The sequence below is a fragment of the Podarcis pityusensis genome (genome assembly GCF_964106645.2).
Source record: "Podarcis pityusensis genome assembly, chromosome: 12".
Lineage (NCBI taxonomy): Eukaryota > Metazoa > Chordata > Lepidosauria > Squamata > Lacertidae > Podarcis > Podarcis pityusensis.
Genome location: NC_138037.1, coordinates 46,551,923 through 46,572,494, shown reverse-complemented (window position 1 = coordinate 46,572,494; position 20,572 = coordinate 46,551,923). Strand labels below are relative to the sequence as shown.

General features: G+C 41.9%; 1 protein-coding gene across 1 annotated transcript in view; it reads left to right on the top strand.

The window, feature by feature from the left end:
• The first annotated feature begins 689 nt into the window (after positions 1-689).
• PIK3R4 (phosphoinositide-3-kinase regulatory subunit 4) overlaps positions 690-20,572 on the top strand; it is a 34,631-nt gene continuing 14,748 nt past the window's right edge. Inside the window, exons 1-8 of the mRNA XM_080974564.1 lie at positions 690-804; positions 2,658-3,419; positions 12,624-12,757; positions 12,864-13,446; positions 14,167-14,301; positions 16,238-16,459; positions 18,259-18,432; positions 19,531-19,676. Of these exons, the coding sequence (XP_080830690.1) occupies positions 2,690-3,419; positions 12,624-12,757; positions 12,864-13,446; positions 14,167-14,301; positions 16,238-16,459; positions 18,259-18,432; positions 19,531-19,676 (2,124 nt within the window). The 5' untranslated portion in view covers positions 690-804; positions 2,658-2,689. The remainder of the gene's footprint in view (positions 805-2,657; positions 3,420-12,623; positions 12,758-12,863; positions 13,447-14,166; positions 14,302-16,237; positions 16,460-18,258; positions 18,433-19,530; positions 19,677-20,572) is intronic.

Below are 20,572 nucleotides of genomic sequence, written 5' to 3'. Positions count from 1 at the left end.
GCATTCCTCGCCCCATTTCTTCATGCATAAATTATTATTTTTATTATTTCTCGCCCGTTTCCTCATGCAGCAAACAACTCCTCCTCCTCTTTTTCTATCGTTCCTCCTCCCGTTTCTTCATGCAGCAAATAACAAGAGCAACTATTATTATTATTATTACGTTCCTCGCTCCGTTTCTTCATGCAGCAAATAACTATTATTATTATTTTGTTCCCCGCCCCGTTTCTTCGTGTTCTGAGAGAGGCCGTCTGGGAGCAGCAAAGAATAATAACAGCAATTATTAGTATTGTTATTACTACTACTACTACTACTACGTTCCTCGCTCCGTTTCTTCATGCAGCAAATAACTATCATTATTATTATTATTATTTTGTTCCCCGCCCCCCGGTTCTTCGTGCTCTATGAGAGGCCGTCTAGGAGCAGCAAATAAATAAATAAATAAAGATAGATAGATAGATAGATAGATAGATAGATATCGATAGATTAATATAATATAATATAATATAATATAATAATTTGTCCCCCCCCCCCCCCCGAGCGAGGCCGTCTGGGAGCGGCAAGCGCCTCGCTTCCTGATGAAGCCGCGGGAGGGCCAGCAGCGTCCAAGCAAGCGCCGGCCTCCGGCTCCGCCGGCTCCTCCTTTTCCCTCCCCGCCAGGATGTGAGCTCAGCGGCCGCGCCGCCTCCTTCCTCTTGTGTAATGCTTACCGGTTTCCCGTGCGGCGGCGGCCGAGGAGCCGAGAGCGCTGGGGGCAAGCGCGGCCCTGGCCTCCCGGGACTCCCCGGGGCCAGCTGAGGAGAGGCGGTGAGTCGCCGTTGGCGCGGCGGCAAGGCTCGCGCTCTCCCCCTCACGCCTCGCCTCAGGCGGCGGGAAAGCGCCTGAGGTAAAAAAGGGCGCGAGGAGGACCCACACGCCGCCCCTGTTGGGAGGAGGGACTTCGCTTCTGAGGGGTCCCCAGCGCCATGGCGGGCCCCCTTTTATTGGGGGACCCTTCGTGAAGCCTTTCCTTTCTGTCTCCCGAAACTGCAAAGGGATGTTAAGGAGCAGGGAGTGGTGTTTTCTGAGGGAGGGAGAACGGACGGACTGACTGACGGGCTCATTCATGGCCGACCGCTGGGCATGGCAAATAGAAATGTTGACCAGCGTGATGGGGCCTTGGCTTCGTCGACTTGAATCCGAGACGCCACAGAGCGGGGTTTCCCAAACTTGGGTCGCCGGCTGTTTGTTTTTTTAGGACTACAACTCCCATCATCCCTGGACTACTGGTCCTGCTAGCTAAGGATGATGGGAGTTGTAGTCCAAAAACAGTTTGGGAAACTGCTCCAGGAGAGAGAGAGAGAGAGAGAGAGAGAGAGAGTGTGTGTGTGTGTGTGTGTGTGTGTGTGTGTGTGTGTGTATACACAGTGCTCCTCCCCCAAAACAAAAAATGTTTAGGGCTACTCTTATTTTGATTTGAGAAAAATCACCATTTTATACTTCAAATTGGGAAAAATAAATAAATGGACAAAAGTACTGCACAAAGATTCACAAAATGTTTAGGGGTATGCGTCCCCCCAGAGAAAAGTGCTCTCTCTGTGTGTGTGTGTGTGTATATGTATGTATATATATATATATATATATACACACACACACACACACATACACATACATACATACAGGGTGAGTCCTTTAAAAGAGGCCCCGTGGATACAGAGTACACACGTTCCATGGGGGTCTCTTTTAAAAGACTCACCCTGTATATGTGTGTACAATAAAATGTGTGTGTGTGTATAATAAAATCTTCCAAGATGAATCTTAGAAGGAAACGGAAGGAAGAGGTGTAAAGTTAAAAGGCGGGAGAAGTGTGAAATGCTGTGGTAGAAATTGGCCATGGCTTGCCGTGGGAATGTTTCTAGAAGGCTGCTTGGGAAAGCGGTGCCTTTGCACAGCCTGGTCCTTCCAAATATTTTTAGACTGACTACAATTCCCATCAGCCCCAGCGAGCATGGCTCCATGGTCAGGTGCGATGGGAATTGTAGTCCAGCAGTGTCTTGGTTTGGAAAAGGCTGCCCTGTTAAATATTCTGTGTTAAGGGAAATGGGAGCCTTTGGGTTATTAAATGCTGTGATCTCAGACACGTTGTGAAAAATGGGAACGTACGGGGACATAACAGCCTCAGGTGACTCGAGGGGTCAGTGCGTCTGGCGTTTTGAGGTTGGTGTTTTGAGCCCATCCAGGGATGGCTGCAGACAGGATTCCTGCATTGCAGGGGGTTGGACTAGATGACCCTCAGGGTCCCTTCCAACTCTGCAGTCCTTTGACCCACCTAGTCCAGCATCCTGTTCTTTCAGTGGCCAACCAGAGTCCTATAAGAAGCCCAAAAGCAGGATCTGAGTGCAACAGCACTATTCCCACTTGTGATTTCCAGCAACTGGGCTCTATATCGACTTGCCGTCCCATTCTACACTTTCTAATTGATATTTTAAATCAAATTGGTACATATGTGGACTCAGTTTAATAACATTAATAAAACAAGACATTAACATACAAATTATTATTTATAAAATATTTCAGATAGAGCCACTTAATAGTAATTTGTGTGTTTCAAAATGAAATCCTGTATTGTGTGTCGTTTGTGAAGAGTTGAGATTAACAAATCATTCTCTTGTCTTTTTTAGGCAGAGTTGTGACGAAGAACTAAAGGTCTGCCATGGGGAACCAGCTGGCTGGTATTGCCCCTTCTCAGATCCTCTCCGTTGACAGCTATTTCTCAGACATCCATGACTTTGAATATGACAAAAGCTTGGGCAGTACTCGGTTTTTTAAAGTTGCCCGAGCCAAGCACAGAGAAGGTCTGGTGGTCGTCAAGGTGTTTGCCATTCAAGATCCAACTTTACCGTTAACTAGTTACAAGCAGGAGCTGGAGGAGCTGAAAATAAGGTTGAATTCTGCGCAAAACTGTCTTCCCTTCCAGAAGGCCACATTATCTGAAAAAGCAGCCATGCTTTTCAGGCAGTATGTACGAGATAATCTCTATGACCGTATTAGTACTCGTCCGTTCCTGAACAACATTGAGAAACGGTGGATAGCCTTCCAGATCTTGACTGCAGTGGACCAAGCACACAGGTCTGGGGTCCGTCACGGAGACATCAAAACTGAAAATGTCATGGTGACCAGCTGGAACTGGGTCCTTCTAACAGATTTTGCTAGTTTTAAACCAACCTACCTTCCTGAAGACAACCCTGCTGATTTCAATTATTTCTTTGATACGTCAAGAAGGAGGACTTGCTACATTGCTCCAGAGCGCTTTGTTGATGGCAGCATATTTGCAACGGAACTGGAGAATATGAGAGATCCTTCCACTCCCCTGGTGGACTTGGCTAACAGTAATCAACGAAGCAGGGGGGAACTAAAGCGTGCAATGGACATCTTTTCTGCAGGTACTTTAAAGTGATCAATTAAACGATATGCATAAGCTGTGCCTTCATAGAAAGTGTTGCTTTCTGATTTCTGGGGGCGAGTGGGGAACTTAGTGCAATCTTGTGATAACTAAAACCACCAGCCTTTTCCAGATATAATGTATGAGATACAGTATAGAACTACAGTGGTACTTTGGTTCTCAGACTTAATCTGTTCTGGCAGTCCGTCCCAAAACCAAGGCGTGTTTTCCCATAGAAAGTAATTCAAAATGGATCAATCCATTCCAGTTTTTTAAAAGCAACCCCTAAAACAGCAATTTAATAAGAGTTTTACTATCTTACGAGACCATTGATCCATAAAATGAAAGCAATAAACAATGTACTTCAGTCACACAATTAATCAGTAGCTGAACTAGGTTCCACACAGTCAGAAAAACAAACAAAAAGAGCCGCAAAAACAAAAATGCAAAATAAATAGCAAAAACAGACAGACCTCAGTGTAACATTCAAAACGGAAGTGTGGCACTCAAAAGGGAAGTGGCACTCAAAACGGAAGTGTAACACTCAAAACCGAATTGTGGCACTCAAAACCGAATTGTGGCACTCGAATCGGAAAGGTAACACTCAAAACGGAGCAAATTCGGCTTCCGAAAAATGTTTGCAAACCGGAACACTTACTTCCAGGTTTGCAGTGTTTGGGTTCCAAGTTGTTTGAGTACCAAGGTGTTTGAGAACCAAGTTACCACTGTACATACAGGCTTTACTTCACAGTCACATTAGTCTGCATGATAATTCTTAGCATTCCTTGTGAATCCTCAAGTCTTCCTGTGATTAGCAAAGTATAATGTTTAGCAGGAGGCTTGCAAACAATTAAGCTCCACATTTGTCCAGCTAAAGTATATATAAAAAAATAACATATAGTACATCTCTCCTGTAATCATACCACTTCAGAATGTAATGGGAAAATGCATCGTTGAAAGCTCCGTGTAAAAATCATAATAAAATCATTGCACATAGAAAACTAGCAAGTAAGTATGAAGGGTCCTAGCTTAGCCTTCTCCCCAGTACGCTAGTTTTTCCCATTTAGAATGGTGTTGTTGTTTGTTTGCTTCCTTGTATTTTTAAAAACAAACAAACAAACAAGCATGCCATTCTCTCATCTGCGTTCTGAAATGGTACTGTCCCAGGAGACATACTCTAATTTCTGTAGTTGCGAAGTACACTGAATAACAGTAGCATCTCTGTATTTTAATGGTGATTCATACTGGGCTAATTTCTATGCCTCTGAGGGTGTTTCCAGATGTGGGCTTAATATTACAAAAAGGCTATTGAGACACTGCAAATAGGGCATTGTAACTTGCTGGATTTTCCCTTTTCTGGAAAATCCTGATTAAAGGTGGGGGGAGGAAATATGGAGCGGTATTTTGATGTCAATAGCATTGTATCGAATGCATAATGAACACCATTCCCCCATAAACACCTGTCTGGAAGCAATCTGAAAGCACTTCCTGGTGTCAAATCCATGTGGCTACTTTTGTTCCGCTGGGGTCTCTGCATTAAGCCTGTGGGTTGTAGTGGGAGGATTGGTCACATGAGTTAGCCCCAGATACATTAGTGAAATTGTAAAACATGCTCACAAGAAACCTTATAATTTCATGATCCGCAATATTTTTTTGTTGGCATCAATGTCTTCTTACTATTTAGAGGCCAGACATCTTGCCCTGGTGCTGACAGTTAATTTGCACTTCTGTCATTCTTCCTAAGTGATGTGAATCTACATGCAGGTTTGGGGGCTTCATCATGTTGGGCAGCCCTTGATTGTTTCTGCTTCAGGAAGCAATGGTAGTTACCTTGGTTGAGAAATCCTACAGTCAGTTGAAGGACAGAGAAACTAACTCCAGGCACATCTAGAGAAGAACAGCTTATTTTCATACTTTCTTTCCTTTTTCAATAAACAGTATTTGGTGGGAGCTTTTCTGCCTAGCTGTCAGTGTATGATGTGGGTTCATATTGTGTTCTGAATGCAGTCAACTGGTAGTATATAGTCTCGCTCATTCAATAGCAGGAAATATGGATGCCAACAGGTGCTGAATGCTCCTTTTCTCCAGGCTGTAAAGGTTAATCTACAATTTTGAACTCCACATGGGGTTCTGTCTACATTGCATCCCTAGTCATATTGTTTTGGGCCACTGATCATCTCTTGTGGATGTGTGGGTGTGTAAAACATCTTCAGGCCTGCACGTATTCTTACTGGTTCTCTCTTTTTTTTTAAAGCAATTTATTAGGTTTTACAATAAAAATGAACATAATAAACAATATAACATTGATCTTAACATATTTTCACATTTTCTTTGGACTTCCTCACATCTCCCGCTCCCACTTTCATCGTTGTAACATTTTGTCAGCAATTTATCATCTTATTTAAATTCTTATATCCCTTCTATATTTCATAATCTTATAATTCTCAGAAGGAGCTAAGTTTCACAGTCTTACTTATTTTCTTAAAAACTTCTAAATTTAGTGGTGCTCAGTTATTTTGATCTAGCATCTTATTTAGCATTCACTCAAATTACAATACTTTTGTAAATAGTTCTTAAATTTCTTCCAGTCCTCCTCAATCCTCTCTTCTCCCAGGTCACGGATTCTGCCGGTCATTTCAGCCAGTTCCATGTAGTCTATCAGTTGTATCTGCCATTCTTCCAGTGTGGGTAGATCTTGAGTTTTCCAATGTTTTGCGAGAAGTATCCTTGCTGCTGTTGTTGCATACATAAAAAATGTCTGGTCCTTCTTTGCCACCCCTTGGCCGACAATACCCAAAAGGAAAGCCTCTGGTTTCTTAGTGAAGGTATATTTAAATACCTTTTTCAGTTCATTATAAATCATTTCCCAGAACGCCTTCACTTTAGGGCAAGTCCACCAGAGGTGGAAGAACGTTCCCTCACACTCTTTGCATTTCCAACACTTATTATCAGACAGGTGGTAAATTTTGGCAAGTTTGACTGGGGTCATATACCATCTATAAATCATTTTCATTACATTTTCTTTCAGAGCGTTACATGCAGTAAATTTCAATCCATTACTCCACAACCTCTCCCAGTCCTCAAACATGATATTATGCCCGATGTCCTGTGCCCACCTTATCATAGCCGATTTAACCGTTTCGTCTTGTGTATTCCATTTCAACAGCAAGTTATACATCCTTGAAAGTACCTTAATCTTTGGTTCTAGCAATTCTGTTTCTAATTTCGATTTCTCCACCTGGAACCCTAGTTTCTTATCATTTTTAAAAACTTCTTTAATCTGAGCGTAATGTAACCAATCTCGCACTTTGTCTTTCATTTTCTCCAAACTCTGCAATTTCCAATTGTCTCCATCCTTTTCTAGTATTTCCCAATATTTTGGCCATTTAGCCTCCATATTGGGTCTTTTTCGGGCCTTGGCTTCCAAAGGTGAAAGCCACCTTGGTGTTTTATTTTCCAGCAAGTCTTTATATTTTGTCCAGACATTAAACAATGATTTTCTGACAATATGGTTCTTAAAGGCCTTATTTGCTTTAACCTTGTCATACCATAAATATGCATGCCATCCAAAGGCATTGTTAAACCCTTCCAAATCTAACACATCAGTGTCTTCAAGAAGTAGCCAGTCTTTTAGCCAGCAGAACGCTGCGGCTTCATAGTACAACTTTAAGTCTGGCAGGGCAAAGCCCCCTCTTTGTTTTGCATCGGTTAGTATCTTAAACTTAATTCTGGGCTTTTTGCCCTGCCAGACAAACTTAGAAATGTCTCTCTGCCACTTCTGAAAGCACTCCGTTTTGTCCAAAACCTGAAGTGTTTGAAATAAAAACAACATCCTTGGCAATACATTCATCTTGATAGCAGCAATTCGGCCTAACAAAGAAAGTTTCAATTTTGACCAACTATCTAAGTCTCTCTTAATTTCTACCCAGCATTTTTCATAATTATCCTTAAATAGACTTAGGTTTTTTGCTGTTATGTTTACCCCTAGGTATTTTACTTTTTTAACCACATTAAGTTCCGTCTCATTCTGAAACCGTTCTGACTCTGTGTCAGTCAAATTTTTCCCCAAAACCTTAGTTTTCTGTTTATTTAGTTTAAATCCAGCCACCCGACCAAAGTCATTAATCAGTTGTAATACTCTTTTCGTACTGGGCTCTGGCTTCTGCAAGGTCAAAACCAGGTCATCTGCGAAAGCTTTTAATTTATATTGTTTCTGACCGACCTGAATTCCTTCCACCAACCGATCCCCTCTAATCATGTTCAATAGCACTTCCAGAACCGAAATGAATAACAAAGGGGAAATAGGGCAACCTTGTCGTGTCCCTTTTTCAATTTTAAACTCTTCTGTAACCACATTATTAACTATCAGTTTAGCTTTCTGTTCTGAATATATCGCCTCAATCCCATTCTCAAAACCCCGTCCCACTCCCATCTCTTTTAAATTTCCCATCATAAATTTCCAGGAGATATTGTCAAAGGCCTTCTCCGCGTCTATAAAAATTAAAACTGCTTTTGTATTTATGTCTGTTTGCAAAAGTTCCAAAATGTCAATAATGTTCCTTGTATTAGCAAACAGATGTCTACCTGGGAGAAAACCGGCCTGGTCCTTATGAATTACTTCATTTAAAACTTTTTTAAATCTATTTGCCAAAATGTCTGCAAATATTTTGTAATCCACATTTAAAAGAGAGATGGGACGGTAGTTCTTAAGTTGTGTCTTTTCAGCTTCCGACTTTGGTATTAATGTGATGAACGCTTCCTTCCAAGACTCCGGTGCCCTCTTCCCCTCCATAATTTCATTGCTGACCTCCATAAAGGTTGTATCAAATAGTCTTTTAATGTCTTATAGTACTTGGAGGTCAGCCCATCTGGTCCTGGAGATTTGCCAAGTTGCATGTTCTGGATGGCTTGTTCGATCTCCTGTCGTGTTATTTTAGAATTCAGGATTGTCCTATTTTCTTGTGACAATTTAGATAATCCGTTTTTTGCCAAAAATTGTTTAATCTCAACATCGTCTTGCGGCCCTTGGGTGTATAATTTTTTGAAGTATCTCTGGAAACACTTTCTGATATCCACTGGATTCTGGATGTTTTTTCCATCAACCTCTAAGTTTGTAACAGTATTTAATCTTTGTCTTCTCTTCAACTGCCAAGCTAGCAGTTTTCCACATTTATTCGCCGACTCAAACGTTTTTTGTTTCATTAATTTAACCTTCCATTCAATTTCCTGATTTATCAATTTAGAATATTGTGTTTGATAAAGTTTAATTTCTCTCAGAGTTGGCTGTGACTTCGGATTCACTCTTAATTTCTTCTCTAATTCTTTTATTTTATCCAAGATCTTATCTTTTTTCTCATTTTGTGTTCTTTTCTTTACTGCATTCTGTTGTATCAAGAATCCCCTCATTACAGCTTTGCTTGCGTCCCAGATTATTCTTTTTTCCACCATATTATTCATGTTTATCTCAAAGTAGTCCTTCAAAACTTTTTGGGCCTTCTTGGTAATTTCCTGATCTCTAAACAAATTGTCATTCATCTTCCATCTAAAGGATCCAGTTGGTAATAGTGTCATATCCATCTTTACTGCATTATGGTCGGAGCAGGTCTTTGGGCAGATTTCCACTTTTCTGACCTTAGGTGCCAGGCCTCTAGAAATCCATATTTGGTCGATTCTTGTCCAGGTCAGTTGGGCTTCAGAAAAGAATGTTCCCTCTCTTCCTAGTGGGTTCTTTGTCCTCCAAATGTCAATCAAATCCATATTGTCAGTCATTTCGAAAAAAGTTTTAGGTAGTCTGCCGTCTTTTGTAACATTTTGACTTTGTGACTTGTCCATGTTAGTTGATACGACCCCATTCATATCTCCCATCATTATGATGTTGTTGTAATCCAGATAGTCCAGCATTGTCTCCTGCAACTTCTTGTAAAATTCCGATTTCCCTTCATTAGGTGCATAGATTCCTAATATCAACAGTTTCTCTCCTTGATATTGTATCTCAATAGCCAAAATTCTTCCATGTTCATCTTTAAATAGGAATTTAGGTGACAGGCTCTCTTTTGCATATATCACCACGCCTCTCTTCTTGACTTTGTCCGACGATACAAATTCCTGGCCCAATCTTTTATTTATTAACACTTTTCTGTGGAGCCTCGTCACATGTGTTTCTTGTAAACAAATAATGTCCAATTGTTCTTTTTTTAATATATGAAATATTTTCTTCCTTTTTTCCGGAATGTTACAACCATTAATATTCCAGCTCAACAGTTGCAGAGACATCCTGAACTATCTGGTTATTTTTCAAGGGGTGGTATCTTGTTCTCAGGATCTTCAAGTTCCACAGGTGCTGGTGTTGGTACTGGCGTTGCCTCAGGCCCAGAAGGTAGTTCAATTCCTTTTTGAAGGTCCTCTCCGTATGTAGACAGGAATTTGTCTCTCTCTTCCAGTGTTCTTACTTTAACCTTTCTCCCTCTAAAGGTAAAAGATATTCCTTGGGGAAATTCCCACCTGAATGGAATTGCGTTGCTCCTTAGTAGTTTAGCAAGTTCAAAATAGGCGGCTCTAAGATCCAGCAGTAGTCTTGGGATATCTTTATAGATTTCAATTCTTCTATCCAAAACCTCCAGTGATTTTACGAAATGTAGGCCCAAGATCTTATCCCTTTCCTCCTTTGATCTCAATGTTATCAAACAGTCTCTGGGCCTCTCCTTCTTTATGAATCTTCCAAGTCTAAAAGCTGACACGATTTTAAAGTCCTTTTCTTCCAAATTCCAGAACTTGGAGAATTCTTTGGTCAAAAACTCAGTTAGATGTCCTTCTTCTGCCTCTTGTAATGATCTAATCCTCAAGTTATTCTCACGATTTCGCAGTTCTATCATAGAGAGATAAATCTGATGTTCCCCAACTTGTTTAGTGAGTGGTCTTACCTCTTGCTCTAAATTTTCTAATTTTTGTCTGGTGTCCTCAGCCAATTTCCGATTTTCTGCTGAGGCCTCCGTTAACTGTCCAATTGCTTGTGCATTCTGTACCACTTGTGTAGTTAATTTATTTAGACATTCTGTATTTTTGTCAATCTTTGCTGATTGCGCATCTACTTTCTTGTCCAAAGCTTCCAATTTTTCAAAAATTTTGTCTAGAACAGAAACAGATACTCCTAAGGCCATATCTTCCAATTGTAACTGCTCTGCTTCGCCCTCTCCCTCCACTTCTGAGGGCAAAGTAGGTACAGATGATCTACGTGTCTGCGAGGCTGAGGTTAGAGTTGTTAAAGTTGTTTGTTTAGCTCTCCCTCTTTTTCTTGTGCCACTCATTCCAACGTTATCTGTCAGTCAAGGTCACACTGAGTTATTCCCATGGGAATGGAAAGGTCCAGAGCAAGCAAACAACAAGGGAATCGAAAGTAAAATGTACATGTAAAGTCACTGTTTTAATCCAATCCTCTAGAGGGAGCTTAAAATGTCTTTCAGAGTCTAATTTAATGTCCAAGAACCTTCAAATACAAATGTTTAGCAGAGTTTATAAATTTATCACTTTGTTACAGACAGTGCTTATTTATCTCCAAAAAGAGTGTTTCAAATTTAAAAGGTCTCAATACCCTCAGATTGTTTCAAGTTCCAATATACAGTATCCAAATCTGCAGTGCTGACAGCTCCCTTAGTGCTCAGGCAGCTCCTGACTCTGGGTTTCACCTTCTAATTTGTAATCCAATAAAAGGAGGAAAGTCAAGTGCAAGTAATAATCCCAAATCTTTAGCTTAAAGTCTTTACTTTAAGATGCAAGTTCAATAGATGCTTAGATCTGTAAAGCTTAGAATCTCTTTCTTTCAGCCTCCACTCCTCCAGCTGATTGCTTTTTTCAAGTTCAATGGCTGCGGAAGACGGACTTCCTGCTTCCACGTCTCTCCGCTTTCAGCCAAGTTCAAGCCAATTTAGATTTTCCCTTTAAAGTCTCTAATTTCAAGTGACTCAGTCTTTTACTCACAAGTTAGTTGCTTTTCGTCCGAATCCGTAATTTAGCAGGAAAAGGGATCAGCGCTCACCGGCAGCAGCAGCGCGGCTTCGCTCCACAGGCTGTGAAGCAGCTCTCAGCGCCGCAACCCCCCTCCGCGCTCCGGAGCCCCTTACGGGGTTCCTTTTGCACTTGGAGGGTCGCTCAAGGCGCCCACCGAGCCTCAAGACCCCAGGCTCTTGCTGCCTGGGGTTTTCCAGAATGGGTCTCCGCTTCGCCGTAGCGGACGACCCGTTGCCTGCGGAGCCTCCTCTCCCATTCAGAAGAGGACCGCCATTGCCGTTCGCGCCGCCCCCGGAAGTCGTATTCTTACTGGTTCTCAGTGATGGTTTCCAAGATCATTTGAACACCAGAGGGGGGAAAAAAAAAAGGATGTGGTTGATACGCTTTTCCCACACACCCCAATTTGATGGGGTTTCTATTTCTTGTAAAAGAAATAGAATGCCCTCCCATCAGATGTTAAGGAGATGCGTAATTATATAACATTTAGGAAACATCTGAGGGAAGCCCTGTATAGGGAAGCTTTTTAAGATTTAATGTTTTACTCTGTTTTTATATATGCTGGAAGCCGCCCAGAGTGGCTGGGGCAACGCAGTCAGATGGGCAAGGTACTACTACAGTGGTACTTCGGGTTACATACGCTTCAGGTTACATACGCTTCAGGTTACAGACTCCACTAACCCAGAAATAGTACCTCGGGTTAAGAATTTTGCTTCAGGATGAGAACAGAAATCATGCTCTGGCGGCAGCGAGAAGCCCCATTAGCTAAAGTGGCGCTTCAGGTTAAGAACAGTTTCAGGTTAAGAACGGACCTCCAGAACGAATTAAGTTCTTAACCCGAGGTACCACTGTACTACTAATTTACTATTATTATTATTAGTAGTAGTAGTATTTATTATAGCAATAGAGTTAGAAAAAGCAAGTTCCTGTGCTGCAAGCTGAAGTCTTCATCAGCCTCCTCATGTCAGTTTTTGGAGTGCAGGATCATGGTTCTATATTGGTAACTAGAGCACTGAGGGCTGGAAGTTGAATGAACTATAGAGGTGGAGAGAAGTGATGTCTTCTTAAATGCTCAAACTTGAAAAGGAATGTGTGGCCAATTGGAAAGTGACATCATCTCCATCTTTTATAGTCTTGGTTATGAGCAGGCAAAACAAGAGATGTCTACCAAATAATTCTCAGGAAGCTGTTCTGTATTTTCCAGGTTGCGTAATAGCTGAGCTCTTTACAGAAGGTGTACCTCTGTTTGACTTGTCACAGCTTTTGGCGTATAGAAATGGCCTCTTTTCCCCTGAACAAGTCCTGAATAAAATTGAAGACCGGAGTATTAGAGAACTGGTAACTAATTCCATTCTATTTACAGTGGCTTATTGCATTTTCCATACCTACTTTAATAATAAAGCATTGCCTTCACCTTGCTCTTTTTGCTCTCTTTTATCTGAAGGTTACCCAGATGATCCACTGTGAACCAGAAAAACGTTTAGCAGCTGAAGACTACTTGAAACAACAACGAAACAACGCATTTCCTGAAATATTTTATACTTTCCTCCAGCCTTACATGGCACAGTTTGCCAAGGAAACCTTTGTATCTGCAGATGAGCGCATTCTCGTTATACGTAAAGATCTGGACAACATTATCCATAATCTCTGTGGGCATGACCAAACCGAAAAAGCTGAAGGAGAGACAAAGGAAAATGGGCTGGTCATTTTGGTGTCGGTGATAACGTCCTGCCTTCAGACCCTCAAATACTGTGATTCAAAGCTGGCTGCTTTGGAACTGATTCTCCAGTTGGCACCCAGGTTAAGTGTGGAAATTCTGCTGGATCGTATCACGCCTTATCTCTTGCATTTCAGCAATGACTCTGTGCCCAGAGTAAGGGCAGAAGCTGTTAGGACACTCACTAAAGTTCTTGCTCTGGTCAAAGAAGTACCACGTAATGATATCAATATCTACCCAGAGTACATCTTGCCAGGTATTGCACATTTGGCCCAAGATGAAGCCACTATTGTCCGACTGGCTTATGCTGGTAAGAGGGGAGATGGGGGGCTTTGGGGAAGGTTTTCTTTGATGTCATTGCATTTCTTTTTTAAAATCACAACTGGAATAAAGAGGGAAGTGTCTGCAAATGTAGATTTTTATTTAGTGCTGAATTTATTTTTCCTTGTATGAGAATTTGGGGGATAAAAAAAAGAAATTATCAGAATGACCTGTTGTGTCTAAATTAAATAAATAGGCCAGAATGTCAATGGCAAAAACATGTTTGGGTCCTACCATCTGCCTGTCTTACTCCTCTAAAAATAACAAACCAACCAGGAGTGTGCCCTGCTACTTGTGCTTCTGACACAAGAATGCCAGAATGATCATTGGTTTCTTTGGATCTGAAACAAGTTTGTCTAGACCTGCATTCTGTTTTTGCCAGTATGTGAGGGGTCTCTTGGAACCCACACACAGAATATGATGGTCGTGCCGAGGTCCATATGGCACAGACATGAAATGGGCATCATTGGTGGCTATTGCCCATGCCCTGCCTCCAAAAAACTGGTAAAGGAAGCAATTTCTCAAAGTTCAAGCTTGGTTTTCTATGTCTGGGGTAAGCCAGTATAAGATGCTGTTATTCTGAGAGCCTTCACATTTTAATCACATATCACCTGTGCTTAAAACTATTGCCACTGTTGCTGCTGTTGTTAATCTTTTTTTAAAAAAACGTGGATTATCTGTCTCTTACATCCTGCTCTGATATTTGCAGAAAACATAGCACTGTTGGCAGAAACTGCTCTGAGATTCCTAGAACTTGTCCAGTTGAAAAACTTGAACATGGAGAATGAACCAAATAGTGAAGAAATGGATGATGCAACACATCCAAGTGAAAATTATGATACTGGTAATGTATCTTTCACTTTCCTTTACTTAGAGCATGCTCATATGAATACTTATTGGGGAGTAAGCCCAATTGGATGTAGTGGTTGTTGTGTCCAAATGAACATGCATAGACTCAAGAGACTGTTAATTTTTTTCATCGTTATGGTTCAGATTCCAGAAGGATGCTGAGAACTACAGAAGGGATTTAAGATAGTCTCCCAATTCCTACTGAGAAAGAGGCACCAAAAGACCAGTGCCACAGTCAAGCCGCGATACCTTTATCCAGTCCTTCAGGAAATCAGACTGGTGATCATCCTAGCAAGAAATTATGACTTAAGGATAGCCATCACCCTTCTTGGCATTTTAAAGCTCTGTGGAACTTGACAGAGCACAGAGAAAACATTGTCCTACAAGGCAGCCTAAAAATAGCTGCTCAAAGAAGATAAAATATTTTGAATAAATAGAGTTTTGCACGTAAAGCAGAAGTGGGGAACATGAGGCACGGGGGCGGATTTAGCAATCCAGGCCTTTCTCACTGGCCTTTGGACTCTTCCCAGGCCACACCACTCCCATTGCCCTGCTTTGTGCCCTGATCAAGCCCTTATCAATCAGAGTGGTAGAGTGACCTTTATCTGTGATAATCCCGCTTGTTTGCTTGGATGGCTAGATGTGTTTGTGGGAGGTAGAAATCTCCAGCACTTGTGTGTCTAGAATATAGCCTACTGTACAAAGTTAAGAGTCATATCAGTTTTTCCAACAACCTTTGCCTCTGGCCTCATCCACCACTGGCATGTGTCCCTGGAAGGTTGCTGATGAGGTAGTGTAACCTTCTGGCTGAAAGAAGTTCCTCATCCCTAAACTAGAGCCTTCCATATTCCCTATAGTGTTAAGGAGATCACTCCAATGGGCGTAAGTGCACAGGTATATCCTCAACACTGAAGTGTGTGAGGAACGTAATGTTTGCAGAGTGAACTTTAGGTTCTGTGCAGCAAGTACCTCTAAAGAGGAGTTGCTTCCTAGTTTCTAAAATCTAAGGTGTTTAATTGAGCAAATAGTCAGGGAGACTTTTAGTTGTCCCTTCAGTTTCAATGTTGCGCATCTACTCTAAACCTCTCACTCCAAGGCTACACAAAGCTACCCACAAGAGGTTCGTCTCCTGATCAAAATGTTTTTCTACCCACAATTGCGTGCTGGTCCTGCTTCTGCTCATTCTCTCTTTCTCTGTTCTATCCACTATCCCTTCCCCTGCCATCTGAAGGGCAGTCTTTTATCCTTGTGCTCCTCAAGCCGCAGCAGGCCTAGAAGTAACCTTTGAAGTTATAGGAATGGCCAGAAAATTGAATTTCTTGGGTGTTGTTAACATAGTGCTTTTTCTGCATATTTGCTGATCTACTTACACACATAACCACATACATCCAACAGGTAGATCGCGAGCCACTGGCAGATTGCGGGGGGTCCATGGTAGATCGAAGTAGATCATGGAGTGCTCCCCCCCCCCCAAAAAACTTTGGCTCCCTAAAAAAGTTCAACAACTCTGGTAGATCACTGCCAGTTTTTTATAGTGGGAGTAGATCTCAGTCTCTTGAAATTTGGACATGCCTGGCATACATGATTCCTTTAGAAGCAGTGACATTGTCAGTGCAGCAAATTGGATACCATAACCTCAACCAGTTTAGAACAAGGAAGCATAGAAACTCAATGCGAGTGTTGCAGTTCATGTGGGGCTGTGACTGCGCCCTGATGTGTATGCTGTGGGCCCAACCCATGGCCTTTGACCACCCATGGCCTAATGCCGTTATATATATGAGTGTGTGTGTGTTTTAAAAATATATATTAAATAATACAAAAATAATGACCAACAAAAGGCGGGATTCCTGAGTGCAAATAATACATCACAAGGATGATAACACAGTCACATCTGGTTTTTCCTTAACCTTTTTCTATGGTCTTCTTTGTAGAGCTTCAGGCCTTGCATGAAATGGTCCAACAGAAAGTTGTCACTTTGCTGAGCGACCCTGAAAACATTGTGAAGCAGACGCTGATGGAAAATGGAATAACTCGCCTTTGTGTCTTTTTTGGTCGTCAAAAAGCCAACGACGTTCTCCTCTCCCATATGATCACCTTTCTCAACGATAAGAATGACTGGCATTTACGAGGAGCGTTTTTTGACAGCATAGTGGGTATGTGCTTGACAACAAATACCAGCTTTTTATCCTGAGGTCACATTTGGGCTGATAGCTTTATTAGGACCAACCCCAAAGTCACAGAAATGTGGTAAGCTTTCAAGTTTTCCAGAACTGTTCTTCAGACGTTATACAAATCAAGGGGTAGTGCGTGCAGGATTCCTTTTATGTGCAGATTGATAGAATGAATTAGCACAAGGAAGGAACACAGTCCCTCAAGCCTGTCACAGAAGACACTTTAACCTCAAAGCCAACATTTAGGAGAAGTTTTAGGAAGAGACAGGGTGGTATTTTAAGTAAATAAACCTAGTTAATCTATGGAAGACTAGTTGCATCAGCCTATTACTGCAGGCAAGGTCACCCCAAGTGTCGAAGCAACATGTATGGTGAAGGAGGCAGGCATGTTTTATACTATGTTTTGGGCACAGTGGTGACCTTAGTTTAGACCCCTTGGGTAGGAATTGTCTTTACAGATATCCATCTTCCCCCACACCTCTGGTTTTGTATACTACCTTGTCTGATGAAAACTTTCAGAAAATTTGAAAATTTGCCACATTTTTGTAAACTTATTGGTTGATCCTCATAAAGGTATTTTCCAACTGTGGAATTCATAGTTTTTTCTTGGGGACTAGCACAGCTACCTTTTGCTTTTTATAAGCAGATTTTCAGTGTATGAAATGAGGGTCTGTTAGTTTTTAATTGGGGGATTAAGAAGGTTTCAGTTGCTTATATGACTAATTGTCTGTGTTTGAGTGGCAGTGCTCCCCAACCTGGTTCCCTGCAGATATTTTGGACTACAACTCCCACCAGCCCCAGCCAGCAAGGCCAGTAGTCAGGGCTGATGAAACACCCAAAACATCTGCAGGGCACAGGTTGAGGAAGGGTTGACTAAGGACTAAGCCGAAGGCAGGCATGGCCAAACTTGGCCCTCCAGATGTTTCGGGACTACAATTCCCATCATCCCTGACCACTGGTCCTGTTAGCTAGGGATGATGGGAGTTGTAGTCACAAAACATCTGGAGGGCCGAGTTTGGCCATGCCTGGCCTAAAGTGTGGCAATAATAGCTGAATCATCTTATGTTTGAGTAACAATAATAAATACATATGAATTACCCTGGTGGATATGACCAACAGTATATCTAGTGCAGTTCTCTGTACCCAGTTGGATGCTCCCTAGCAAGGGAGATAATATAGTCACATGCCATCTCTTGATGTTTATCTCTCACATGTTTTAATCAGAAATACGTTAAGTCCCATTCTTCACTCTTAGAACTCATACATCTATCTGGCATGACTATATGGCAATCTTAAAGTCATCTATGCTAGTGGCCATAATATTATCTTGTGGCATTGGAATCCATTACAGTGGTACATTGGTTCCCGAACGGCTTAGTTGACGAACCAATCGGCTCCCGAATGCCGAAAACCTGGAAGTAAGTGTTCTGGTTTGTGAACGTTTTTCGGAAGCCGAATGTCCGTTTTGGCTGTTGGCATTGTTTCTGGGGCCAATCAGAAGTCGCGCCTTGGTTTGCAAATGTTTTGTACGTCGAATGGACTTCCAGAACGGATTGAGTTCGAGAACCAAGATACCACTGTATTTAATGGTGGAAAATAGATTTAAGATGAGACCTGATGATGAAAAGCACTGAAGCTCATGGGTAGCTCAAATTGAACCCTACTTATTTGGGTTTTTCCCTTCTTCAGGCTTGCATGAGTTAACCCTGCTTGCATGTGATATTTCTACTTGCGTTAGCTTTTAGGAATTGTAATTTGTTTTTATTCTGCCATGATTACAGGTGTTGCTGCTTATGTTGGCTGGCAAAGCTCTTCAATTCTAAAGCCTCTGCTCCAGCAAGGGCTCAGTGATGCAGAAGAATTTGTCATATATAAGGCCCTCAATGCCCTTACCTGTATGTGCCAATTAGGACTTTTGCAGAAACCACATATCTATGAGTTTGCCTGTGATATCGGTAAGCCTGCTCCCATAGCAGCAATTTTCTACTTTTAACAATCTTTTGTCTAGCATGCCGTTTATATTGCCAACTTCATTATCCAGCATATGGCATCACTTAGTTGTGAACTTCTAATCAGAATGACATTTAAGCAGTTGTCATTCAGTGTGTATTATGTTCTTGGCCTTACCTTATGCTTTTTTTACTCAGGAATGTTAGGGCTTATTTCAAAGTGACTGTGTTTAGGATTCCAGCCTTAGAAAGCTGAGAAGTCTTTGTTGCCAGTTCTACACATCTTCTAGTTCACATGTTACAGAAACCATAGAGATCCTGAGTCCATTAAATGCCACATGAAGGACTTATCCACACTTTAATAACCTGAGGAAATTAACAAAGACAACCGAGTCTCAACTTGGATTTGAACAGAATAATGTTTATTTACAGTGCCCAAATGCTGGTTGTCAAGGCAACTAAAAATGGCTTTTTGGCCTGAAGTGCCAAATGGAATGTCACAGACTAGCAAGATGGTTAGTTACTGCAAGGCTGAAGAGGTCTGCTCTCATGGGCTTGGGGAAGAAAAGCATGGAGCAGCCCCATGGGAGAGAGACTGAACAAATCGGGGCATTGACAGGTGCCAGTTATAGGAAGAAGGTTTCCTGAAGGAAGTGGTCTGTGAGACACATTTAGTTGGAAAAAGATATTGAAATCTAGCCCACATAATGGGCCATTACACAACAAAATTCATGGATAGTGAATTTCCTGGGACCACCTGAGTCAAACATATTGAGTGTCATGTCATTTAAAAATGTGCTCGTGCCTTTGCTGAAAGAAGTGAGCTTGGGAGTTTTCAGGAAAGGCAAAAAGGGCATTTGATTTATTTTAACTGTAATAATACAGTTGCAGGTCAGAATGGAACAAAAGTCCAGGGTAGGTGTCTGCCATGAGGCAAGATCCTAATGTGAACTTGATTTGGTGTTATTTTATGTTGGATCCCCTTTGGAATTTAGTCTGAAGTATGTGTGTGAGTGTGAACTTGTTCCTGTTTTTAGAATTTTAATTGCATGACTTACATCAATTAAAATCGGTTCCTCTCTTTTTGTTCATTTCCTTCTGCAGCACCATTCCTGTGCCACCCTAATCTTTGGATACGCTATGGAGCAGTAGGATTTATAACTGTTGTAGCACAACATTTGAATATTGCTGATGTTTATTGCAAACTCATGCCTTACCTGCATCCTTTTATCACTCAGCCAATAATACAGGTAAGGAATCAACTAGATAAGCACCTTTCCTTCATTTGGAATTGCAGCATATGAAGGGCTTGAAAATAATTTAGCTTAATATCTTCATGCCCTGATTCTGAAAGCTTCGTTAGATATTAGGATGATCAAGAAGGTGCTGCGAATGCCAGCATCTCAGTGGTGAACCCTCCCTACCTCTGCTGCAATGGCTTACCACATGATGCAAAAGCATCATGTGAATTTTGCTGTCCCAGCCTGATTTCATTGGCTACTGCTGGTGGAGGTGAGAAAACCTGGAATATGGTGATCCCTAATGCATTTTCAAGGGACCTGGGTGGCGCTGTGGGTTAAACCAAAGAGCCTAGGACTTGCCGATCAGAAGGTCGGCGGTTCGAATCCCCGCGATGGGGTGAGCTCCCGTTGCTTGGTCCCTGCTCCTGCCAATCTAGCAGTTCGAAAGCATGTCAAAGTGCAAGCAGATAAATAGCTACCGCTCCGGCGGGAAGGTAAACGGCGTTTCCGTGTGCTGCTCTGGTTCACTAGAAGCGGCTTAGTCATGCTGGCCACATAACCCGGAAGCTGTACACTGGCTCCCTCGGCCAATAAAGCGAGATGAGTGCTGCAACCCCCGAGTCGGCCACGACTGGACCTAATGGTCAGGGGTCCCTTCACCTTTAATGCATTTTCAGTACTCAAATATATTATTTCAGTAGGGACAGGGGGGATTTGTGACATGGATGCTTCCCCCCACTCATGCAAAACACCAGCCAGTGCAACGTGTGACCCAGCTCATCATGCATACAAACCCATCCTACCTAGGTTCTGTTGTGTAACAAAGCCATGCCAAAATGCATGCCAGGTCTGAGGAGCATTTTAATAAAATAGCCCAGATAGTTCAAACAGGCCCTGGGCAAATC